This window comes from Mobula birostris, chromosome 6 (genome assembly GCF_030028105.1).
Source record: "Mobula birostris isolate sMobBir1 chromosome 6, sMobBir1.hap1, whole genome shotgun sequence".
In the NCBI taxonomy this organism is placed as follows: Eukaryota; Metazoa; Chordata; class Chondrichthyes; order Myliobatiformes; family Myliobatidae; genus Mobula; species Mobula birostris.
Genome location: NC_092375.1, coordinates 157,163,855 through 157,188,989, shown reverse-complemented (window position 1 = coordinate 157,188,989; position 25,135 = coordinate 157,163,855). Strand labels below are relative to the sequence as shown.

Sequence of the window (25,135 nt, the reverse complement as noted above, 5' to 3'; positions counted from 1 at the left end):
GCGAATATTTTGCACTGCTAGCTTCTAATCTCACTCCAGTGGAAATGTTCTCTGTAAACATTCAGTCAATTATTTTAAAGGGTTTTGCAAGATTTTCCTTTCTCTTTGTTTAAGTTAAAACAAAAGAGACCCAATCTATTCATCATAAATACAAGAGATTCTGCAGATGCTGGAAATCTTCATCAACACGTACGAAGTGCCGGAGGAACTCAATAAGTCAGGAAGCATCTATGGAGGGGAATATGGAACTTTTACTCATTTCCTCTGCATCTGTTCTCAGGACGAGGCTTTCCATTCTAGAACATCTGAGGTCCTCCTTTTTCAAAGAACGGGGTTTCCATTCCACCACCATTGGTGCCACCCTCACCCATATCTCCACCATTTCCTGGACACCCACCCTCATCCTGTCTTCCTGCCACCATAATAGGAATAGGATGACTCTTGTCCTTACCTATCCCTTCATGAGCCTCTGTATCCAGCACATAATTCTCCAAAACTTCTGCCATATTCTACAGGATCCTACGACTAAGGCCATCTAACCCTCCCCCCACCCCCCACTCTTAACTTACTATAGGGATTACTCTCTACGTGACTCCCTTGTCTCTCCCCACTGATCTCTCCACTGGTACTTAACCCTGCAAGCATAACAAGTGCATTCACCTCTTCCATTACCACCATTCAGGGCCCCAGTCATTCCAGTGTGAGGCGACATGTAAGTTTGTTAGGATCACCTATTGTATCCAATGCTACCGGTATGGCCTCTTCTACATCAGTGAGACTCAAGGTAAATTGGAGGACTTCTTTGTCGAACACCTTCACTCCATTTGCTGCAAAAGGCAGAACCTCCTGGTGGCCACCCATTTTAATTCAGCTTCCCATTCCTATTCCAACGTTGGCCTCCACTACTGCCACAGTCCTTATGAAGAGTCTCAGCCTGAAATGTTTACTATTTCCTTTCCGTAGATGCTGCTTGACCTGCTGCGTTCCTTCAGCATTTTGTATGTGTTACCTCATATTCCATCAAGGTAACCTTCAACCTGATGGCATGAACATCAATTTCTCTGAGTTCTGGTAAGTTCTCCCCTGCCCCCTCTCTCTTATTCCATTCCCCATTCTGGTTTCCTATCACCATTTCTCTTCTCCTCACCTGCCCATCTCCTCCATGGGATGTTCTCCCTCACCCCCTTCCCTTTCTTCCAAGGTCCACTGTACTCTCCTATTGGATTCCTTCTTCAGCCCTTTACTTCTTCCGCATGACACCTTCCAGCTTATTTCTTTTCCCTTCCTTCCCTACCCACCTGGTTTCACCTATCACCTGCCAGCTTGTGCTCCTTGCTCTCCCTCCTCCCCCCACCTCTTCCTTCTGCCTTCTTTTCCACGCGTCTCGGCCTGAAATGTTGACCGTTTATTCCTGTTCACAGCTGCTGCCTGACTGGCTAAGTTCCTGCAGCATCTTGTGTGTGTTGCCCAGTCTCTTCATCAGTTTGTGGCGTGCATACCCTCACATTTCTAAAGTCATGTCTGTGATTTTTTTTTTCTCGGCCTGTATATTCTTTGTGTAATAAGACCAGAACATCAAATAAATAGTTAAGCTCTTGAGGAAGCAATCCCAGGAATATATGATATCATATTTAGTGCTCACCCAACGTACCATTTTCTCAAAGATGTTAACTGTTTTCCTGGCCTTCCATTCAGTTTGGACATGTATCTACAAGCTCACGGTCAACCATCACTTTAATTCCCTATCACTGTTCCACTCTGACTACTGTTCTAGCCTGGTTCACAAACAGCACCTATCTTTTCCAATGAAAGATTACACTTTTTCTGAGCTCAACACAACATAAATTTTAGAGAGAGATTTCATAACTCCTATTCAAATCCCCTGAACATTCTCCCTTTAAGACCACCTTTTTTTTTGCTCTGCATTCCATTTTGTCACGTAACTTCAAAGGCACAATACTGAGGCTGGTGGAAGCCTGAAATGAAGAAACCTGGCAGTACCTGGAGGGAGAAAAGTAATTAACCTTTTGGGTTGATGATCCCCTTCCACAAATACTGCCTGACCTACTGAGTACTCCTAGTATCCATGGTTCTTTTGTATTCGAGAGCGCTGTGTTCATGGTAAACAAGTTATTGATTAATACTTACAGTGCAGCCATCTTCCAGCACAGTATATTTAAATCTGTTATTTCCTTCTGCTTTGATCTCAATGTCATTGGCACTCTTAAGAATCAATGCTTTCCTAAGTGTGCCAGTTTGGTCATCCATGTAAGCAATGCTGTTTTTACAATGGTAGGTAATATTTTGGGAAGCTTCTTTCGACAGGAGACGGAGGAATGTTGTCTGAATCATTACAGTATTTGGAGACTGCATCTTGTCCCCATAACTGAACTGTTGAGACAAAAACATATTGAACAGTAAGGCTGTGAAGTTTCATTTCCACGATCATTAGAAATGGATGCTGGCAGGTTTGCTGGATCAATAGTCTCTCTCACATTGATCTGTGTAGAACAATTTGAAAGACAGTCAGAACTAATTGGAGAACAGTAGCCCAGACTTTATCGGAACAGGTCTACAATGGACAATATCTACCAATGGTCATCCCTTCTCCAATCTTAGTGGATGAGGATAAGTTGTCTTCCTGGCTCAAAGCATCCATATTGGGGGGGTGGGGGGGTGGGGATGTGAGTGTGTGTGTGTTGGGAGGGTGAGCTGGGATCTGAGGGCGGGGGTGTACAAAGTAATGAAAAACATTCCTCCCGTTTCAGCTGACCATCAAAGATTTCAGGATTTCTAAATGTTTAACTGCCATTTTAATATTTTATTTTAAAGTGTTAAAGGCAGTATTTTTTGTTTTGCTTTGTGTTTTAAAATTCATTTTTAGAGGAGAACGTTACTTTTCCCTTTGCCTGCCTTGCCTACAGCTTTACAATCCCCACTGAAGTCAATAGGGCCACCAATCTAACACTAGGTGTAACCTGGTGGAAGATCTGAAAGCTGACTCTCCATCAGATTTGCACAGGTTTCTTTGGAAGATGGAGCTCAGCCAATGGACGCCCTGGGTTGCAAATGAAACATGTACGGCCAATTAATGGTGACCGAATTTAGGATTTCTATGATTTTACAAAGTGTTACTGGTTCTGCCCAGTCCTGTAATCTGGAAAAGTACTTATCAACCTTTCTACATTTAACTAGTCATAATTCTGATTCATTGTGGCTTTAATTAGGCAAATCGATCAAAAAGGAATGTCTTTAGATGCACTACAAAGGGATTAAAAAGCCGTTCACACTGCAGTATTGCTTCCTTACCAGTAGATGGTGATGATAATCTGTTTAACGCATTCATAAATTTTACATGATGCCATATCACCATCTACTGGTTGTCAGTAAACATTGCAAGACTATGGCCATTTCACACTTTAACCATCAAACAGAATTTATTCCCTCCATTCTTCAAGATTGGTGTTTGTATACTATTTAGTTAATCCAAGCTTAACTTTCAAAAATCTTTTTCATTTTTATTTCCAATGACTTTTTAACTGTTGTATGATATTAGCAATAAATAATTCTAAATTTATGACCATAATGGAAACTATTTAGTCAATCAAGTATACACCAGTTCGCAAAGCCTTTTCCATCAGTCCTATTCCATACTGAGTTTACCCATTCAAATATATTCTCCCACATGCTCACCAGATTTCCCTGATTCTCTTGCAACCATTTGCATCAGAGCCAATTTACAACAATGAACCCACCAACACTTCTCTAGAATATGGGAGAGAACTAGAGGCCCGGAGAAGCCCATATGATCTCAGGGAGATGTTGTACCCAAGGACAGATTTGAGTTAAGTGTCTTAAGCTGAGTGCTGCCCCTTTAGCAATGTTTCAACTAACATGCTGTCTGAGTTGTGCAAAATGAGGAGTGTTTGCTTCATCTTTGGACTGTCTGAGATTTTGCCGAAGAGTCGAATGACTTGATTCTGCACAGCGTCTCTTAAGCCCCTATGCTCTCAGAAATCAACCCCTAGTCTGCTCAGCCATGTGTTTTAACTTAGGACCTCAAGTCCTGGAAACATCCTTTTTAATTTCCTTTGCCCTTTTTCCAGCTTAGTGATAACTTTCTTCTAACAGAAACTGTGCAGAATATTATTGGTAATGTCTTATATAACTGCATCAAAGTGTCTCAGATCCTGTACTCATTACCATGACTGATGAAGGCCAGCTTGCTCAACACCATCTTCACCACCCTGTCTGCCTGTGACACCACTTTCAGGGAACAATATACTTGTACTCCATGGTCTCTCCGGCTGTTACTACTGTTACCTCTTAAGGGTCATCAAACACCTCACCCCCACCCAACCAAAAGTTTCCGAAGAGATACTGTATACCTTATCACTGAAGGGGAACACTGCATTGTCTGCCTGCTCCCTTTACCTTTATGCACACAACTCAGATGTGACCACTTTACTGTAACTCCAGTCTACAGGGATCCTGAGTGCTTCCAACTCAAATTAAAATATTTTGTTTGGAAACTTTTCCTGATTTTAACCACAAATAAAGAGAGTGTAATTTTCACATAATGGATAGTACAATTCCTATACTTGCAACTTACTTGTAATCCACCATTCATAGAGTCACCAAACCATATATGTCTATTATTATCACTATTCCTTTTGCTCCACCAGGATTTGCGTGGGATTTCAGATGGGTCAGCAAATATACAGGTCTCTCCAGTCTCCATGTTGCAGTATACTTCAATAGCGTCCTCAACACATCCCTGGTTTGGATCAATCCAGTATTTGCCTATAAAATAAATTCAGTTATTAAAGTACACCAAAGTAACCATATAGAGTACGGCAAACATTGCAAGACTATGGTAACGGCAAGAGCTAACGGCAAAAAAAAACACTTTCCCTGTGTTCTGGTGTGAAAATAGAAGTCCCTCGGCTCTTCTCACTATCTTATCGAATACATTGTATGAACAATGATAAAACTTGATTCCAAAAGTAATACTTGAAACATTAAGATTGAACATTTGATCTGTAATTCTAATTTCACCTAACATTTCTTTGGTCATAAATGGTTGAAATTTGTACCTGTTATCCAGAGTGAGTGAGTGACTGTCTGTCTGTCATCAATATTATCTGACACTTTCAGTAACTTAAATTTAATTTGTTTCTCCGTTTGCTTTGGGGGAGGATATCCCAGAAAGCCAATCCCGTTACTGATTTGATCAAGGACTTCAATTTCCTGAATAATTGACAAAAATTTGTAATGATGGTGCATGCAAATAAAAGCAACAAAGAAACCAACCGATTGCCCCACTTGTTCTAAACCATAATGTGGTTTCTAAATGATTACTCTTTTAAAATTAATTAATTTGCAGAATCTGGAAGGGAAGTTTTCTCTGATTTTCTCTCCAATATTTACTTTTCCAATGATTATGGGACCCTTAATCTCTTAAATTACATCAATGGATTGAAAGCTATAATGCTCCATTTTATTAAGTGTGGTCTTATCAACATGGGGCAAGATTATTCATCCTGCTCCCCCATTCCTGCTGCAGAAGAATTTTGGGCTTACCTGTCTTGTTAGAACATGTAGATTCATTACCCACACCTCCCTCTGTCAATCAATACAGGTCCACTTCAAGGATGTGTGCCTGGCCTACTGTGTTAAGCTGTGCGGCTAGGCACAGCTCAAGGGGCATCTATAAGCTCACCTATGACTCCACAATCACTGGTAGAATCTCAGACAGGGACAAGGAGGTGCACAGTGGTGAGACAGGTTGGCTGGTTGAACAAAGAACATTGAACAGTACAGCCCTTCGGGCCCTTCAGCCCATGATTTTGTACTGACCTTTTAATCTATTCCAAGATCAATCTAATAGCTAGATAGATATACTTTATTGATCCCGAGGGAAATTGGGTTCTCTTCCATGTTTCATGCACTTACCACTCTCTGAGTAAATAAAAATATCTCTGATATCCCTGCTACACTTTCCTCCAATCACCTTAAAATTATGCTCTCTTTCATAAGCCATTTCCACCCCCCAAGATAAAGAAAAAGGCTGTCCACCCTATCTGTGCCTCTTATCACTCTTGAATGGTATTGCATCAACAACCTTGGACTCAACATCAGCAAGACTAAGCAATTGATTAGAAAGCTTGAAAAGGGAAAAGTGAGACCACACACACACACACACACACACACACACACACACACACACACACACACACACACACACACACACACACACACACGTCCTCATTGAGGCTTCAGCAGAGGAAAAGGTGAGCTGCTTTAAGTTTCTGGTTGTCAACATCTCTGAGGACCAGTGTCCGGGGCCCAACGCATTGATGCAGACATGAAGAGGACATACCTCCGACTCTACTTTGTTAGGAGATGTGGTATGTCGGCAAACACTCTTGCAACTTTCTACAGATGTACAGTGTGGAGCATCCTGACTGGTTGCATCACAACAAAGAGCCTCCAATGCACAGGATCGCAAGAGGCTGGAAAGGGTTGTAGATTCAGCCAGCCCCACGGGGCACAACTCACCCCATCATCGAGGACATCATCAAAAGGTGGTCCCTCAAGAAGGTAGCATCTATCATTAAGGACCTTCACCACCACCACCCAGGACATGCTTTCTTCTCATTATTCCATCAGGGAGGAGGTATAGGAGCCTGAAAACCCACACTCAGCACTTTAAGAATACCATCTTCCCCTCTGTCATCAGATTTCCGAATGGTCCATGAACACTACATCATAACTCCTCTTTGGCACTAATTATTTAGATACTTTCAATTGTAACTTATAGTACTGTTATCTCTTGCACTGAACTGTGGCTACAAAACAATAAATTCCCTGACGTATATCCACAATAATAAACCTGGTTCCGATTCTGAGACCAGTCTTGTCCACCATGATTGACTTTATTCTGCGGACAGAGGAGAGATCCATCTAAGAGACTTGGGATTTTGTGCATTTTGCGAGTGAGACACGGCGTACATCATTGGGACCATAATTGTATTTTAAATTGGTCCTACTTGGGGACGTTGCCATGATTTCAGGTCTGTAAACCCTTTAAAAATGTAGAAGGACGGTTTCCGGTGACGTCATCGTCCAGAATGGAGGCTTAAATCAATAGCTTCTCTGGAAAAATGCATATTTTGCCCCGTTAATCTATCAACTATAAGATCTTTTGAAAACATCTGAATTGATAAGGGGGCCAAGAATGGGGAAAAAGAATGGAGATAAGAAAAGGCGTCAGTGCGGAGCCTATGGATGAGAGGGGTGCAACAAGCGGCTCTCCTACCCGAACTCATGGTAGCGAGGCTGATGATGGGCCTCGTTCAGGCAAAGTAGTAAATATGATAAAAATTCTGGAAGAAATATGGGGATTCCAAAAAGATATAAAACAGCAACCAGATTATATTAAGTCAGAGCTCGCCAACGTTAATCAAAAAATAGCGGTGGCAGAGACACGAATTGAGAAAGTGGAAGATCGTGTGCAAAATGTGTAACGGATACTAAGTAAGACGATAAAAATATTAAATCAACAAGAAAGTAAACTGCTTGACCAGGAGGGAAGATCACGACGGAAAAATATCAGGATATACAATGTTCCCGAAGGAGCGGAGGGTTTGGCTATGATGGAGTTTCTAGGAAAGTTGCTGTGGGACGTGCTAGAGATTCCCCCGACTATGGAGCTTGAAATTGAGAGGGGGCATCGTGCACTCTTCCCGAGGCCTGCTGGAGACAGAGAAGATAAGCCATGCTCAATAGTAATTAGATTCCTTCGACAAAATACCAAGGCGAAGGACCTGGGAAAGAAGAGGGTGTTTTTGAATGGGAAATTAAAACACTTCGATCAAGATCACCCTCCGGCGGTCCTGCAGAAACGTAAGGAATACTCTGAAGTAAAGCGAATATTAAAGCAAGGAAAGATTAGATTCCAAACTCCGTACCCTGCTAAACTGCGAGTGCTTTATGAAGATGGGATGCAACTGTATCAGACAGTGGAAGAGGCGACTACAGACATGAAGAACAGAGGGCTGCCCATTAGCGTGGTCAAACCAAGGGAAAGCCTGGCTGAGCAGTTATCCCGCTCTGCTTGGGAAATAGTAAGAGAACTAAGAAAGCAGGGGACAGGAGGAGGGCGAGAGAAGAATATCAGGAAGAGACTGAATTTTCAGAAGACAGCCCTCACCCCCTCCAGAACAGCCATAAGACTTGGCCAGCTTTAAAAGTGTTGATAAGCTAAACGGAAGCAAAATTAGACAGTGCTATACTTATCTCAAGAAATACTTAGTATAATGTGGATTTTATATTCCTCTACTTTTTCTTATTCATTCATTCACTTCTTTTTCCCCACCTAAATCAGAATATATATATGGGAGGAATACACAGGGAAATCTTTTCTGTGTAATGGACATAGATTTGTTCACTTACTTTTATGGGCATTGCAGTGGGGGCCCTCAGCTCACAGGTAGGAGAGGCTATCCCCCACGGCTAGACGTTTCCTCTAGCTCAACCCAGGGTCATCTACTAGAGACTTCAGCCTTGGAATCGTACCTTTCTTGCCTTTTTTTTATTATTCGCATTTCTTGGTTCTTATTTGTTCAGGGAGTAGATCGATTAAATTATATTCTGCAAATTTCTATGATATATTGACAGATAAATACACATGGCCTAGGACAAAGTAAAATTCATTTCTTTTAATGTCAATGGGCTGTTAAATCCAATCAAATGCAGTAAAATTTGATCCAAAATGAAAAAAAGAACAAGCCCATGTGGTATGTTTACAGGAAACTCACTTAAGTGATAATGAGCATGGAAAATTAAAGAGAATGGGCTTCACTAATTTGTTTTTCTCCTCATATAAATCAGGACATAGGAGATGAGTTGCTATTCTTATCGCAAGCAAGCTAAGTTTTGAAAAAGTATTCAAAATGGGAGATAAGGAGGGCAGGTATATTCTAGTAAGGCGGAATATAGATGGAACTTCAGTTACTCTATTGAATATATACACACCGCCAGGAAGTGATATTAGTTTCTTTCAGAAAATTACCAATCTTATGGTAACGGAAACAGAAGGTCTCTTGATATGTGGGGGAGACTTAAATTTACAATTACAACCAAAGTTAGATTCTTCCAATAGAAAAACCTATGAAACAAAATCCTTACATAAGAAAGTTAATACACTTTTTGAGGATATTGGTCTAATTGATATATAGAGGGACCTTTTCCCCGACAGAAGGAATTACACTCATTATTCTGCCCCGCCCCCCCATTCTGTACCTACAAGAATAGACTATTTCATAACACTTGGAAAAGACAAAGACAAAATAAACACCTGTGGAATTGGGACAATAGATGTAAGTGATTATGCACCTATATATTTATCTACTGATTTTGACCTACAACAAAAGAATACTATTTGGAAACTAAATTCAAGTCTACTCAATGATCCCTACTTTAAGGAACAAATTAAAAAAGAAATTGGTATTACTTAGAATTCAATGATAATGGAGGGGTTTCACCTCCCATTCTAGGGGATACTCTGAAGGCTGTCTTAAGAGGGAAAATTATAGCATTATTTTCATATAAGAAAAAAATAAGGAATAAAACATTAGAGGGATTACAAAACAGGCTGAAGGAACTAGAAAAAAAACACATTGAAATTGGCACAGGATGCATTAGAGGAAATTTTAAAAATTAGAGATGGAATTAATAGTTTGGCTATGCAAAAAATCAGGAAAAGTTTTATCTTTCTGAAACAGAGACATTATGAAAGTGGATTTAAGTCTATGAAAATACTGGCATGGAAACTGAAAAAAGAAGATAGCAGAAAATACAATTCATAGGATTATGGATCCAAGAACAAAGTGATAAAAAATAAGCTAAGTGAAATTCAAGAAGCTTTTGAAGTGTTTTACAAAACTGTATATTCCAAAGTTCCAGGAGGAAGCATAACTCAAATTGACACCTTCCTGAATTCTCTAGAGTTACCCACTTTAAGCGAAGAACAAAATAGAACGATGACTGCTGACATAACTGAAGTTGAACTAAAAACTGCAATTAGTAGGCTTAAATTAAGCAAGTCACCAGGATCAGATGGGTATACAGCAGAGTGGTACAAAGGAGTTAAAAATGAGTTAATTCCTGTCTTACTCCCCACACAGAACTGGGCTCTAAAAAAGGCACAAATGCCACCCAGCTGGAAGGAAGTGAATAATCTCAGCTATACCGAAAGAAGGCAAAGATAAAATGCAATGTGGGTCATTTAGACCAATATCCATTCTTAATGTACATTATTTACCTCCATCATGGCCAAATGATTAGAAGAGTTTCTACCCATACTAGTACATAAGGATCAGACAGGTTTTATACAGCAATGCCAAACACGAGACAATATACAAAGAACACTTCACATTACGGATCATATACAAAAAAATTAAATCGAAGCAATGGTGATAAGCGTGGCACTGAAGAGGCATCTGATTCGGTTAATTGGAATTTTCTTTACAGAGTTTTACATAAATTTGGTTTCCATGACAATTATTAAAACTATACAGGCACTATATGACAACCCTACTAGAACCATAGAAACTACAGCACAGAAACAGGCCCTTTGGCCCTTCTTGGCTGTGCCGAACCATTTTCTGCCTAGTTCCACTGACCAGCACACGGACCATATCCCTCCATACACCTCCCATCCATGTATCTGTCCAATTTATTCTTAAATGTTAAAAAAGAACCCACATTTACCACCTTGTCTGGCAGCTCATTCCATACTCCCACCACTCTCTGTGTGAAGAAGCCCCCCTTTAAACTTTTAAAGTTCCCTTTAAACTTTTCCCCCCTCACCCTTAGCCATGTCCTCTGTTTTTTTTCTCCCCTTGCCTCAGTGGAAAAAGCCTGCTTGCATTCACTCTATCTATACCCATCATAATTTTATATACCTCTATCAAATCTCCCCTCATTCTCCTGCGCTCCAGGGAATAAAGTCCTAACCTATTCAACCTTTCTCTGTAACTGAGTTTCTCAAGTCCCGGCAACATCCTTGTAAACCTTCTCTGCATTCTTTCAACCTTATTTATATCCTTCCTGTAACTTGGTGACCAAAACTGAACACAATACTCCAGATTCGGCCTTACCAATGTCTTAAACGACCTCATCATAACATTCCAGCTCTTATACTCAAAACTTCGATTAATAAAGGCCAATGTACCAAAAGCTCTCTTTACGACCCTATCTACCTGTGACGACACTTTTAGGGAATTTTGTATCTGTATTCCCAGATCCCTCTGTTCCACTGCACTCCTCAGTGCCTTACCATTAACCCTGTATGTTCTATGTTGGTTTGTCCTTCCAACGTGCAATACCTCACACTTGTCAGTATTAAACTCCATCTGCCATTTTTCAGCCCATTTTTCCAGATGGTCCAAGTCCCTCTGCAGGCTCTGAAAACCTTCCTCACTGTCTACTACACCTCCAATCTTTGTATCATCAACAAACTTGCTGATCCAATTTACCACATTATCATCCAGATCATTGATATAGATGACAAATAACAATGGACCCAGCACTGATCCCTGTGGCACACCACTAGTCACAGGCCTCCACTCAGAGAAGCAATCTTCTACCACCACTCTCTGGCTTCTTCCATCGAGCCAATGTCCAATCCAATTTACCACCTCTCCATGTATACCTAGCGACTGAATTTTCCTCACTAACCTCCCATGCGGGGCCTTGTCAAAGGCCTTACTGAAGTCCATGTAGACAATATCCACTGCCTTCCCTTCATCCACTTTCCTGGTAACCTCCTCGAAAAACTCCAACAGATTGGTCAAACATGGCCTACCACGCACAAAGCCATGTTGACTCTCCCTAATAAGCCCCTGTCTATCCAAATGCTTGTAGATTCTGTCTCTTAGTACTCCCTCCAATAACTTACCTACTACTGACGTTAAACTCACCGGCCTATAATTTCCCGGATTACTTTTCGATCCTTTTTTAAACAACAGAACAACATGAGCCACTCTCCAATCCTCCGGCACTTCACCCGTAGACAGCCACATTTTAAATATTTCTGCCAGGGCCCCCGTAATTTCAACACTAGTCTCCTTCAAGGTCCGAGGGAACACCCTGTCAGGTCCCGGGGATTTATCCACTTTAATTTTCCTCAAGACAGCAAGCACCTCCTCCTTTTCAATCTGTACAGTTTCCATGGTCTCACTACTTGATTCCCTCAATTCCATAGATTTCATGCCAGCTTCCTTAGTAAATACAGACGCAAAAAACCTATTTAAGATCTCCCCCATTTCCTTTGGTTCCGCACAAAGCCGACCACTCTGATCTTCAAGAGGACCAATTTTATCCCTTACAATCCTTTTGCTCTTAATATACTTGTAAAAGCTCTTTGGATTATCCTTCACTTTGACTGCCAAGGCAACCTCATGTCTTCTTTTTGTTCTCCTGATTTCTTTCTTAAGTATTTTCTTGCACTTCTTATACTCCTCAAGCACCTGATTTACCCCCTGTTTCCTATACATTTCATACAACTCCCTCTTCTTCTTTATCAGAGTTGCAATATCCCTTGAGAACCAAGGTTCCTTATTCCTATTCAATTTGCCTTTAATCCTGACAGGAACATACAAACTCTGCATTCTCAAAATTTCCCCTTTGAAGGCTTCCCACCTACCAATCACATCTTTGCCAGAGAACAACCTGTCCCAATCCACGCTTTTTAGATCCTTTCTCATTTCTTCAAATTTGGCCTTCTTCCAGTTCAGAACCTCAACCCTAGGACCAGATCTACCCTTGTCCATGATCGAATTGAAACTAATGGCGTTATGATCATTGGAACAAAAGTGCTCCCCTACACAGACTTCCGTCACTTGCCCTAATTCGTTTCCTAACAGGAGATCCAATATTGCATCCCCTCTAGTTGGTCCCTCTATATACTGATTTAGAAAACTTTCCTGAACACATTTTACAAACTCTAAACCATCTAGACCCCTAACAGTATGGGAGTCCCAATCAATGTATGGAAAATTAAAATCCCCTACCACCACAACTTTATGTTTCCTGCAGTTGTCTGCAGATTTGCTCTTCCAAGTCTCGTTGTCTGTAATACAATCCCACTAATGTGGCCATACCTTTCCTGTTTCTCAGCTCCACCCATAAGGACTCAGTAGACAAGCCCTCTAATCTGTCCTGCCTGAGCACTGCTGTAATATTTTCCCTAACAAGCAATGCTACTCCCCCACCTTTCATTCCTCTGCCTCGATCACATCTGAAACATCTGAACCCTGGAATATTAAGCTGCCAGTCCTGCCCCTCCTGTAGCCAAGTTTCACTAATTGCTACAACATCATAATTCCACGTGTCAATCCACGCCCTCTACTCATCCTACTGCTAGGATTAAAATCAATGGATAGTTTTACTCTAGACACGGGCATGAGACAGGGTTGTGCATGGTCACCGCTACTCTTCGCATTATATCTGGAACCATTAGCTCAATACATCAGACAAAATGAAGATATCAGGGGAATTACTATTAAAGGGACAGAGCATAAATTGACCTGTTACGCAGATGACATTTTGATCTATCTAGGGCAGGGGTCCCCAACATTTTGCACACCACAGACTGGTTTAATATTGACGATATTTTTGCGGGGGGTGGGTGCTCAAGTTCAACAGTGCGTGACAAGGAATGAGGAAAGGTGCAGCTGACTAAAAGCGTTTCATATCGCCAAATCATATTGTTTCCTCGCGGCCCAGTAGCACATGCTCATTGCCAGGTGGTTGGGGACCACTGATCTAGGGCAACCAACATACTCTTTACCTAAATTGATGCAATCCTTTGAACAATATGGTCAATTATCAGGATACAAGATCAACATAGATAAAACCCAATTACTTTCATACAACTATAGCCCACCAAGAGAAAATGAAAGTAGATATCCTTGGGCATGGCAAACATTGTTTTTCAAATATTTGGGCATCATTATGCCAAAAGATTTGGCAAAATTATCAGAATGTAATTATCCGCCTATGTATAAAAAATTAAGGAAGATATAACAAGATGGAACCAAATTTCTTTTTTCAGTCTCAGTTCAAGGATTGAATCTATTAAAATGAATATACTCCCCAGACTATTATATCTCTTTCAGACCCTACCAATAGAGATTAATCAAAATCAATTCAATAAATGGAACAAAATGTTATTGAGATATATATGGCAAGGTAAAAGGCCTAGAGTTTGTCTCAAAACTTTGCAATTAGCCAAGGAAAAAGGCGGTTGGGGCTTACCTTCTCTTAGAGATTATTATTTTTCAGCACAGTTGAGAGCTGTAATATGTTGGTGCAACCCATCATATGACACTCAATGGAAAAACATTGAGGAGGGGATACTTCCCATCCCCATACAGGCAATTTTGGCTGATAACAACCTACAAAGGTGCATAAATACTATTGATAACCCATGGGTGAAATGGACTCTAAAAATATGGCAAACTATTATGAAAGAATATAAACTGGAGGAAGACATTGCAATTCTTAAATGGTGTGCATATGACTCGGATTACTCGCTGAATAAACTGGGTGCTAGATTTAAGGATTGGACAGCTAAAGGAATAACAGCTATATGCAATATAATGAAAGAAGGAACACTGTTCAGTTTTGAAATGCTTAAAGAGAAACACTTACTAGAAAAACAAGACTTTTATCGTTATTTACAGATGCGACAGTATGTTAATAGGATGGTTAAAAATGTAACCAAGTACATGTTTGATAGAGCTATTTAGAAAAGCATATAATTCAGTTAACGGTAGTAGAATCATTTCAAGCATATATAAGGGTTTGTCAAATCTTAAAACACATTTGACTTCATACATTAAAACAAAATGGGAGAAGGAAAGAGGGATAATTATATCTGAGGAAGACTGGACAATAATATGGAGGTATCAATGGAAGTGTACCAGTTCACAGAAATGGAGGGAGTTCAGGTGGAAAAGCTTGATAAGATATTTTATTACACCCTCTCAGAAATCCCATTATAATATTAACCTCCCTGTTTGCTGGAGAAATTGTGGAAATCAAAATGCAAACCATTATCATATTTTCTGGGAATGCCACGTTATCAAAGACTATTGGAGTGGGATACACGATGCCCTACAAGACATCTTTAAATGTGATATACCCTTGGAAAGTAAGACTATATATTTTGGATATATACCTCAAGAATGGTTGAAAAGGGATAAATATTTAATGAATATACTGCTGGTGGCTGGTAAAAAGACTCTTACCAGGAAATGGTTATCACAGGAGAGCCCAACTTTAAATGCATGGATGGAAATTAGAATGGCCATTTACAAAATGGAAAAGATAACAGCATCTGTTAATCATAAGTTGGAACAATTTGATTCATACTGGGAAAAATGTTTTAACTACATAACTCCGCATAGGCCTGATTTTATTCTCACAAATCAATATGTTGTTCAAAATAAGATCACTCCCTACTTGTGGATTGTTTTTTCCTTTTGCTTGTTCTTTCTTTCCTCTCTTTTCTTTAAGTGTATACCTCAGATCAATATTATGTGGAGATTTGTGGCATACTTGACTATATGATATATATGTACAATATCTGAAATACGTCTTATGGAAATGTTTGTTCGATGATGAGCTTCAATAAAAAATAAATTACAACTAAAAAAGAAATGTAGAAGGACTTCCTTCATGGAAACACTGGAATCACACAAAGCATGGTGTCATCTCCCTCCTCATGGATCCTTAACCCTCCCTTTCCCCTCCTTCCTCAATTCTCAAAGTTCAAAGTACATTTATTATCAAAATATGTATACTATATACAACCTTGATATTTGTCTCCTCACAGGCAGACACAAAACAAACAAACCCAATAGACCCCATTAAAAAAGACTGTCAAACATGCAATATGCAAAAAAAGGAGCAAATCATGCAAACAAAACAAAGTAAGCAAATAATGTACAGAACTAAAGTTTATGAAAGTGAGTTCACAGCCACGAAGCAAGTCACAGCCGATCCAGGAGCCCATTAGTTGCAGACCACAAACTCAGCTCAACGCGAAGATCAGTAAACCACACCGAGCAGTAAGTTGAACGCCAGCATGATCCATCACCTCCTTCACCTCCGGCTCCGACATCAACACCCTGACCTTTTCAATTTGACCCGGCACTTAAATCAGCCAAATCTTGGACCCGGGCCTGCTACTTTGATACGCTATCGGGCTCAGGCCCTACCGCCTCAACTCTGCCCCACTTTGGCTCACTTCACTTTGGATCTACTGCTTCAAATAGGCTCCAAGTCTGCTCCAACAATGGCCGAAGATTGGCTCATTCCTTGCTCTTGGGCCTATGGAACACCACCTCAATTCAGCCCATAACTGCCACGCTGCAACTACCCTGCCCCTTTGAGACTTCAGTTCACTCCACAAATATACCACATCGTAGAGGCAGCTCAAAAGCTCAGCTCCAAAAGGAAAGTGACAAGCTATTGATGGCAGTGATTGTTTTCCGGAAAATGTGTAATTAATAAAGTCATTAGTAGTTTTGTTTCTTGTCAGTAAGTCATTGCTGTGTTTCACCAGTGGCATCTTAAACCAGAACTCTCAACAATTACGTAGTGAAAGGACTGGCAGCTTCTACATGAGAAGCACAAGTTCATCTATGCCAGGCTGTCACTTTTGATCTGACTCCAGTCTGCATTTAATCCATATGGTTCAGTGGATATTTTAACCTTAACTTTGACCCTACTCCCTTCCCATTGTTAGGGACCTTATTTTGTTGTACTGTAAAAAAAAATTTTGAAGAAGATACATAGCTTAAAAATACACAGGAAAACAAGACATCAGTCCAGATACATACCACTTTTCTTCACTGGGTGACAGTATAGAAGATCTTGGCAGGTTCGAGCTGGGTTCTTTTTTGAACCGTCTGGACTGCGTATAGTTTCTAACTGACTGCTAAGAGACTTCAGAGTAGCGTCTACCCCAGAATCCATTGGGATAGTGTCAGACGTCTCATCAGCATTGAGCACATCGAGGGACTCGTGCTCCATGCCATAACTGTGCAGCATATCTTCATAGGCAGCAGTGGGAGGACCAGGAAGACCAGGGGGACCTGGTGGCCCTTCTTCACCTCGAGGACCCTACCAGTAAGAAAGTTAAGTGCCTATTAATAACTTTTAAAGGAGGTATAATTCATTATTATTGTATAAACCTCAAATTGATATTGTAAAAACCTCAAATATTATCACAATTAAACTGGACATGCATCAGCTTTCATTTGCTCAAAGCATCCCAAAATATTTTGCAGCCAACCTGTGATAGAAGTGGTTATAGTCTTGCTTAATGCTAGAAGGTTGTGGTTTCAAGTCCTGCCATGCTGAAGTTTTTGCCCATTGGGCGAGGTGACAGATGAGACCTAAACTAGGTCCCTGTCAAGCTTCTTAGGGAGAAGTAAAATATTTCATGCAACTACTAGAGGAACAGGAGGCAAGTAATCTCTGGTTAACATTCTTGCCTCAATCAAAGTTACTGAAGTAGCTTACTCAGTCATTGCCACAGTTGTTCACAAATGCTTGTTGTGCACAAATTGGCAGCTGCCACTCCTATGCCAACAGTAGCTATGGACTGCAGGCACTTCATTGGCTGGCATATGTACTTTTATATCTTGGATAAGGTAAAGATGCTCTGTAAATGCACAGTTGTCTTTCTTACTGTTAAAAATGTGGTCCCAGTTATTGGTTCAAGCATAGCAACCTCACGCCAGACAGCAAGTTCCAACAAACAGCAATAATGGGTAAAACTTCAGAGATCCAGTTCTAAAATGTTCTGTTTGTAGTCCTGCCGAAGGGTTTCGACCCAAAATGTCAACTGTACTTTTCCTATAGATGCTGCCTGGCCTGCTAAGTTCCTCCAGCACTTTGTGTGTGCTGCTTGGATTTCCAGCATCTGCCGATTTTCTCTTGTTTGTTTATAGTAAAATGTGTTTTATGGTGTTTATAATGAATAGATGGCTTAATATTAATTAGAATACAAAAAAAAACAGAAGAGTTCAGTTACCAGACCCCTCAAGCTTGCCCCGTTATTTAATGCGATCATGGCTGGCCTCAAAACTTGTCCTGTACCAGTTCCATACAATCTTTCAAATATTTATCTATGTCCGCCTTTAACTGCATCTAGCCTCATCCTTGGGGGAGGGGACAGAAAATGCTAGTGATTCACTACTCTCTATGTTCTGAGAGAAGAAATTTCTACCCACCTTAGCTGTAAGTAACTAAGGGCTATGAAGCACAGATAGAGGGCTTTTGGTCCATTTGATCTATGCCAACTAAGCTTGTCCCATTTAGCCCATATAAAGCTTTCTTGTTCCCATACCCCTCTAAATACCTTGCACATTGAAATTATATCCACTTCCATCCTTACTGTACGGTCATGTCCACATGTTTGTGACTTTCCCAACATTGGAAAACATCTCAGTGTCTACCTTGTTAAGTACCCTTGGTATCTTGTATGTCTAAACAAGGTCACTTCTCATTCTTCTACAGGCCAAGTTACAATTACAACTAAGAGAAAATCTGCAAATGCTGGAAATCCAAGCAACACACACAAAATGCTGTAGGAACTCAACAGAACCATCAACTGCATCTCCTCCATTTCACGCATGTCTACCCTCACCCTATCCTTCCGCCACCCGACCAGGGATAGCATTCCCCTTGTCCTCACCTACCACTCCACCAGCCTCTGCATCCAGCACATAATTCTCCGTAATTTCTGCCATCTCCAGCAGGATCCCACTGCCAAGCACATCTTTCCTTCCCTCCCACTTTCTGCTTTTCACAGGGATCGCTCGTCTCTCCCTACTGATCTCCTTTCCTGGCACTTATCTTTGTAAGCGGAACAAGTGCTACACTTGCCCCTAAACTTTCCTCCTCTCTACCATTCAAGGCCCCAAACAGTTCTTCCAGGTGAGGCAACACTTCATCTGTGAGTCTGTTGGGATCATCTACTGTATCCAGGTCTTCCGGTATGGCCTCCTGTATATTGGCGAGACCAGACACAGATTGGGAGACCGCTTCATCGAGCACCTACATTCTGCTGCCAGGAAAAGTGGGACCTCCCAGTGGCCACCCATTTTAATTTCACTTCCTATTCCAATTCTGACATGTCAGTCCATGCCCCCCCTACTGTCGCAATGAGGCCACACTCAGGTTGGAAGAGCAGCACCTAATATTCCATCTGGGCAGCCTTCACCTGATGAACATCAATTTCTCGAACTTCCGGTAATGACCACTCCCCCCCCCCTTCACCATTCCGCATCCCTATTTCCCTCTCTCACTTTATCTCCTCACCTGCCTATCACCTCTCTCTGGTGCTCTTCACCCATTTCTTTCTTCAATGGCCTTCTGTTCTCTCCTATCGGACCCCTCCCCACTTCTCCCACCCTGTAGCTCTTTCACCGATCAACTTCCTAGCTCTTTACATCAGCCGTCCCCCCAGTTTTGACTATCACCTTGTAGTTTTTCCTCCCACCCCCCCCCACCTTTTTACTCTGACTCCTCATCTGTTTTTTTCCAGTCCTGATGAAGGGTCTCACACTAAAACATCAACTGTACTCTTTTTCACTGATGCTGCCTGGCCTGCTGAGCTCTTCCAGCATTTTGTGTGCCTTTTGAAAAGCAGATCTTTTGCTTATCAAATCTATCAAAGAGGTTGAGTAGAAATTTGAATTCAAAACCATTGCTTCTCAAAACATTAAGAAGTTATGATTACCCTCTAGATTGGTGATTACCTTCTTGCTTACAATTACAACTGCTCTTTGGAAGTACAGTAGGTATTTCATAACGGTCCCTTTGTATTTGGCAATGGGTAAGCTATTGACACAGTGTACACACTGTCCACTCCTGCTGAGTGCCATCATGCACACTTACCTCGGGGCCAGTCTCCCCCACAGTCCCACGTGTTCCAGGTGGTCCAATGGGTCCAGGCAATCCAGTGTGACCTTCTTTTCCAGGAGGCCCAACTGGACCAGGAGGTCCCTATAGGAATATAGCATTTTAATTGGTATTGTGAATGATATGAAGCTTATGCACTATATCTTTCAAAATATGCCAACTGAAGCACAAAAATTACTCTTCTTTATTACAACTTCCAGAACATGAATTGTTCCTTTAAGACCTCGGGTCCAAAGAAAATATCAGCCACCCAAACTCAAAATGATACTATAATTGGTTAGAAGTGATAGAAGATATATCTCATAATGCAATTTTTTTGAAAAATACAGAAATATGAGAGAACAGAAGAGAAATTTATATATTGTGGTGTAAATGTATATATTGTGGTGGCTATTGGTCATCTCATACCTTGACTCCAATGGAACCAGAAATTGGCATGTACGGTACATATATGTGTAAGGCTCTGTTAGTAACCTAAGTAGTGCTTCAGTAAATTTAATGCTAAGGTGAGGTGTATATGTATTAACCTCAGTGACAGGAGCAATGTTGTCATATAGTTCATATATATGAGGATTGCCAAAGGAGGAAATTGATGCAATTCATTGTATTATTTCTTTGTTCACATGATAAGGGTGTCAATCAGAAGGCTGGAATTCATTGTCCATTCCTGAGAGACTCTGAAAAATATTTGGCTACTTCAGAGAATAAGGACAGCAGTGAACTCGACGGGTTTTGACAACCATCCATGCGATTTATCGTCCCTTTGGCTGGTTTATTTTTGCATTCCAGATCTATTTAGTTTGTTGGACTTGAATTGCTCAGTTGCCTTGGTGAGGTGTAAATTGTCTGGATCAGTTATCCATGTTAAGATTAGAAAAAAACTTGTGGGGTGACCTTTGTTGCATTCTGCCTGTTCCGGTGATATTGCATGAATGGAAACACACTTACTCTGGGACCAACTGGCCCTGGAATTCCTGGACCACCTTGCTCACCAGGGGTACCCTGAAGAGAGAAGAATGGATTAGTTTAATCTTTCGAATAGAAGAAAGACATTCTGGCCAGGACTTCCACATTACTACGTGTTCATTTCATTGAAAGGAAAGTGATATATACGTGCAAAGAGGGAACCACATATCAAGTTCACAGTAGTTTTCTAGTATCATAATTATAAAGTGAAATATGATTTAACATACAAAGACTTTATCATGAAAAATCAGCGAGTTGTTTTGTCTAAATCTTCCCTCTCACTGTGAAGGAGTGACACCTCTTTGTCTCTCTATGGGGGGGGAGAGGAGGGCAAGGAGGGAGAGAGGGAGAGAGAGTCTGTGGTATGTTGAATTGTCGGGGTGAATGATTAGTTTTTGATGTACTGCTTGGGTCTTTCTTGGGGGCTCTGTTACTGCTTACTTGTTCGGTGGGGAGTGCTGCTGATTTTCTTTTGCTGAAGTAAGTGGAGGAAGGGGAGGATTGTCGTTTTGCTGCTGCCCATGCGTGGGAGGGGAGAGTAAGGGGGGGAGGGACTTTGGGTTCTAACGCTTTTACTGTCACTCATTCTTTGGGGCACTCTTCCATTCTCGTGGGTGTCTGCAAAGAACAAGACTTTCAGGTTGTATATTGTAAACATTTCTCTGATATAAAATGGATCAATTGAACTATAAAACTGTTGCCTGAAACAAGATGAAGTTAACAATTACTGGACAGCTACTTACAGGAGAACCAGGAAGACCCTGTAAACCAGTAAATCCACGATGACCCTTTTGACCTCGTTCCCCTTGAATTCCATTGTCTCCCTTATCACCACGCGGACCTTGAGGGCCCTACAAAAATCAATTCAGATTAATGTTATTTTAATATGAAGGGAACATTGAATTGACCCATTTCTGCTCCTATGTCTGATGGTCTAAAATACTTAGATAACATTCAAGTAGCTTCAGTAGAGGGGTCACTATTTGGCCAAGATGGACTTCTCAGTGCAATTTTCCTGCAACATGTCAAAGTTGCATGGATTCGTTCAGCATAAATCAGGTTGAAATCTTTGCCATAGAAGTCTACAAAACTGGACATGCCTCCATATCATATTAAGTACCAAGGTGAATATCCACTTGTTTCTATTTGCTGACATTCAAGTTAATTTTTTAAAGCAAAAGCAAAGTCCTTTATCTTGAGTACGATCATACAACATCTTATTTTATTTTTGAAAGCTAAGTGTATAAGTGAAGAAGGCAATGGCAAACCAATTCGGTAGAAAAGACCACGATCACCTACATCATACAACACAGTTCATGATGATGATAAAGAAGTATATAAGTGTAACCAAGAAAAACCAAGCAGAATCATTTACTAAAGTGTTTTTCAGTAATTTAAAAGCAGATAATGAACCAAGACTTATTAAAATTGGTTTGCCCATAAATAATTCTTTATTTTCTTATGGTCTGACCTCTGACCTCAAAAATCCATTTCATTAAATTTACACCAAGACCCAAACATGGAACATGTTTAGCAATATTGATCACTGATAGTTCTGCAGTTTAGTTTTTATAAATGCATTTTCAGCTCACATATCCGGTTAAAAAACCTCATTGTTCCTTTTTTGCACTAATTCATTTGTAACTTATGGTAATATTGTCTTTGCATTGCACTACTGCTGCAAAACAACAAAATTTCATATTTTATGTCTGCGATAATGAATGTAATTCAGATTCTGAGTAATGTTTTTTAAAGCAAACCTGGCTAAAATAGGAAAACGTTTGATATTTAACTGAATTATGGATTACCATGACTATTGATTTTTTTAAAGATTAAAACTTAACTTCATTTGGCATTTAGGAAACATACAGCGAAATGCATATTTTGCGTCAATGACCAACACAATCAAAGGATTTTTTGGGGACAGCCTGCAAGTTATTTCACTTCCCTTAACTCAGCTTAAAGTGAAAGATCATTGCATGACTGACTGTTTGAATTGATTAATTCTACATAAATCCTTGTCTACCAGAAGCCAGAAATGGAAACAATACATCCATTTATGTAACTTAACACTTCAGATCACCCTATTAATCAATACATTAGTACTTTAATTCATTTTGAGTTAATAATACTTTTAAATCAACAGGAAGACAAATTTCAGATGAGGTTATTAATTAACTTATTGTAGACCTTACATTGCATGTATGAAATTATGTCTCATTATGATGTTGTATCTAATACTCCAATTTGTAAAATGTAACTGATTTAAAGTACATTTCTGAATAAACGCTGGCATGTTGATTTATTTCCAAAAAGTTAAAAGTAAATACTGTATTCTTAAAAAAAAGCTGCAAAAGTTTGCAGGTTCACAGCAGATCTTTTGCTTATCATATTTATAAAAGAGATTGGTGATTAGATTGGTGATTACCTTCTAGCCAGAAACACATCATCTTTGGCTTCTTACATCATCAAATGAAAAAGCTGGTGATCGTTCCACTTTGAAGATCAAAATGCAAAGTAACTGTAAAAGTACAGTTAATTGTGCTGAAAAATTGTTTCTTTAGGGAATTTTTTCACTGCTTCTGTGACTTTACATCAAATGATTTGATATCCCTGAAGACCCAGGATGTATGTAAATTGAGTACTGGCACACAAATTCCAATTACAGACTAGCAGTCAGTGCTGGTACCTCAATTAAACCTTTAAATCATGCATTTTACGGCTGAATTTGCAGAAGCATTAATCTGGCTTTTCCCCAAGTAAAAAATCTTGTCCTCTCTTTCAGTCACAACGCTGTGTTATGAGAACGTGAACAAGTAACTGTGACCAGGACACAACTCTACAGTCTCAACTCTTGCAACATTGACTTTATGAATGTGTTGTTTTCATTGGACATGAAACTTACAATTTTAAAAACTCTCGTTAGATATAATAGTATTTAAAATTTGCTAAATCTGAATGAATGGATAAAGATACTGACTGCTGGTGTAAACTGAAATTAAATAAATGTAGAGACTGGAAACTTATTAAGTATAAAACCAAATTGCATGAATCTTGTACTAAAAGCAGTCAAATATCAGTTCAATTGCTTACTGGTAATCCCCGACCTCCTGCTCGACCAGAGGTACCTGCTGGACCACGAGAACCCTTTAGGGAGGGAAAAATAGAGAAAATGAGTTGTCTTTGCTAAGCAAAGAATACACATCCCAAAAAAAATCACCTAATGGCAGAATATACCTAAATATGAAGGAAATTTTGATACATAGTGATTAGCTTTTGCTTCTGTTGTTGGGGAAGTACAACCAGTGATTGTGTGGCCTCCCAGTCTGTTCAAGTCACTTCAATGTTAAGTTTTTAAAAGCTTTAAATTCTTTAATATTTTTGTATCATGTTCCAAGTGTTACTCACTGAAAAAGTTAATAAGACTTTACAATCGACTGCCCCAGTCACACTAATGGCTACTAAACATGTGAGGAGGACGGTGTCAACTGTAAGACCCACTTTGCAAGTGCAGCTGGCTTCTTGTGCAGCACTCAGCCACTCTGAACTCAGTCTTCCAAACAGTGTGACAGAAAAGCTGCAATTTCCACGCTACAGATAAGCCCTATGATTCAGTAATTTACATATATTGTAATCAAAGTTTTAGATCTGCCGTTGTTTCCAGTTCATGATCTATAGCTTCACTTTCTGTCTGGATATCTGAGCAAGGGCAATGACTACTGATGAAGACTGAAATTACAGTAAATAAATGCAAAGAGTAGAAATGTAACAGATATAAAATGAACCTTTAGTAGAGGGGAAAATTGAAGAAAATGCTTATCTTTGCTGTGTGACGTTTGCACATCCAAAATTAGTGATTGTAGCTTGATAGTAGTTAGATGGAGTGAGCCAGTGTTAACAGTGGAAAGTTCAGGCTTTGGCTCATAGAGGCTTTGGTGAGGAGAGGCAGAGGCCGTAGGTCGATTTTATTTTCATTTAATTTTTCTTTCATTCTTTCTTATTGCACGAGTAGAGCAGCAGGAATGCCGGGTGGACTAGTGAAATGTTCCTCTTGTGGGGAGTGGGAAAGCAGGGAGACTTGCTTGATGACCTCCCCTGCGAGAAGTGCATCCAGCTGCAGCTTCTTACAGACCGCTTTAAGGAACTGGGCTGGAGCTGGATG

General features: G+C 40.2%; 1 protein-coding gene across 2 annotated transcripts in view; it reads right to left on the bottom strand.

Annotated features, from left to right (window-relative positions):
• LOC140199504 (uncharacterized) overlaps positions 1-25,135 on the bottom strand; it is a 288,437-nt gene that overhangs the window by 3,583 nt on the left and 259,719 nt on the right. Inside the window, exons 47-53 of one of the 2 annotated variants that reach the window (XM_072261701.1) lie at positions 24,067-24,120; positions 21,717-21,824; positions 20,956-21,009; positions 19,984-20,091; positions 16,917-17,199; positions 4,613-4,803; positions 2,149-2,391 (exon numbers count right to left, since the gene is read on the bottom strand). In XM_072261701.1, the coding sequence (XP_072117802.1) occupies positions 2,149-2,391; positions 4,613-4,803; positions 16,917-17,199; positions 19,984-20,091; positions 20,956-21,009; positions 21,717-21,824; positions 24,067-24,120 (1,041 nt within the window). Of the gene's footprint in view, positions 1-2,148; positions 2,392-4,612; positions 4,804-5,168; positions 5,251-16,916; positions 17,200-19,983; positions 20,092-20,955; positions 21,010-21,716; positions 21,825-24,066; positions 24,121-25,135 lie in introns of those variants that run through there. The other variant, XM_072261702.1, reaches the window with a different exon arrangement.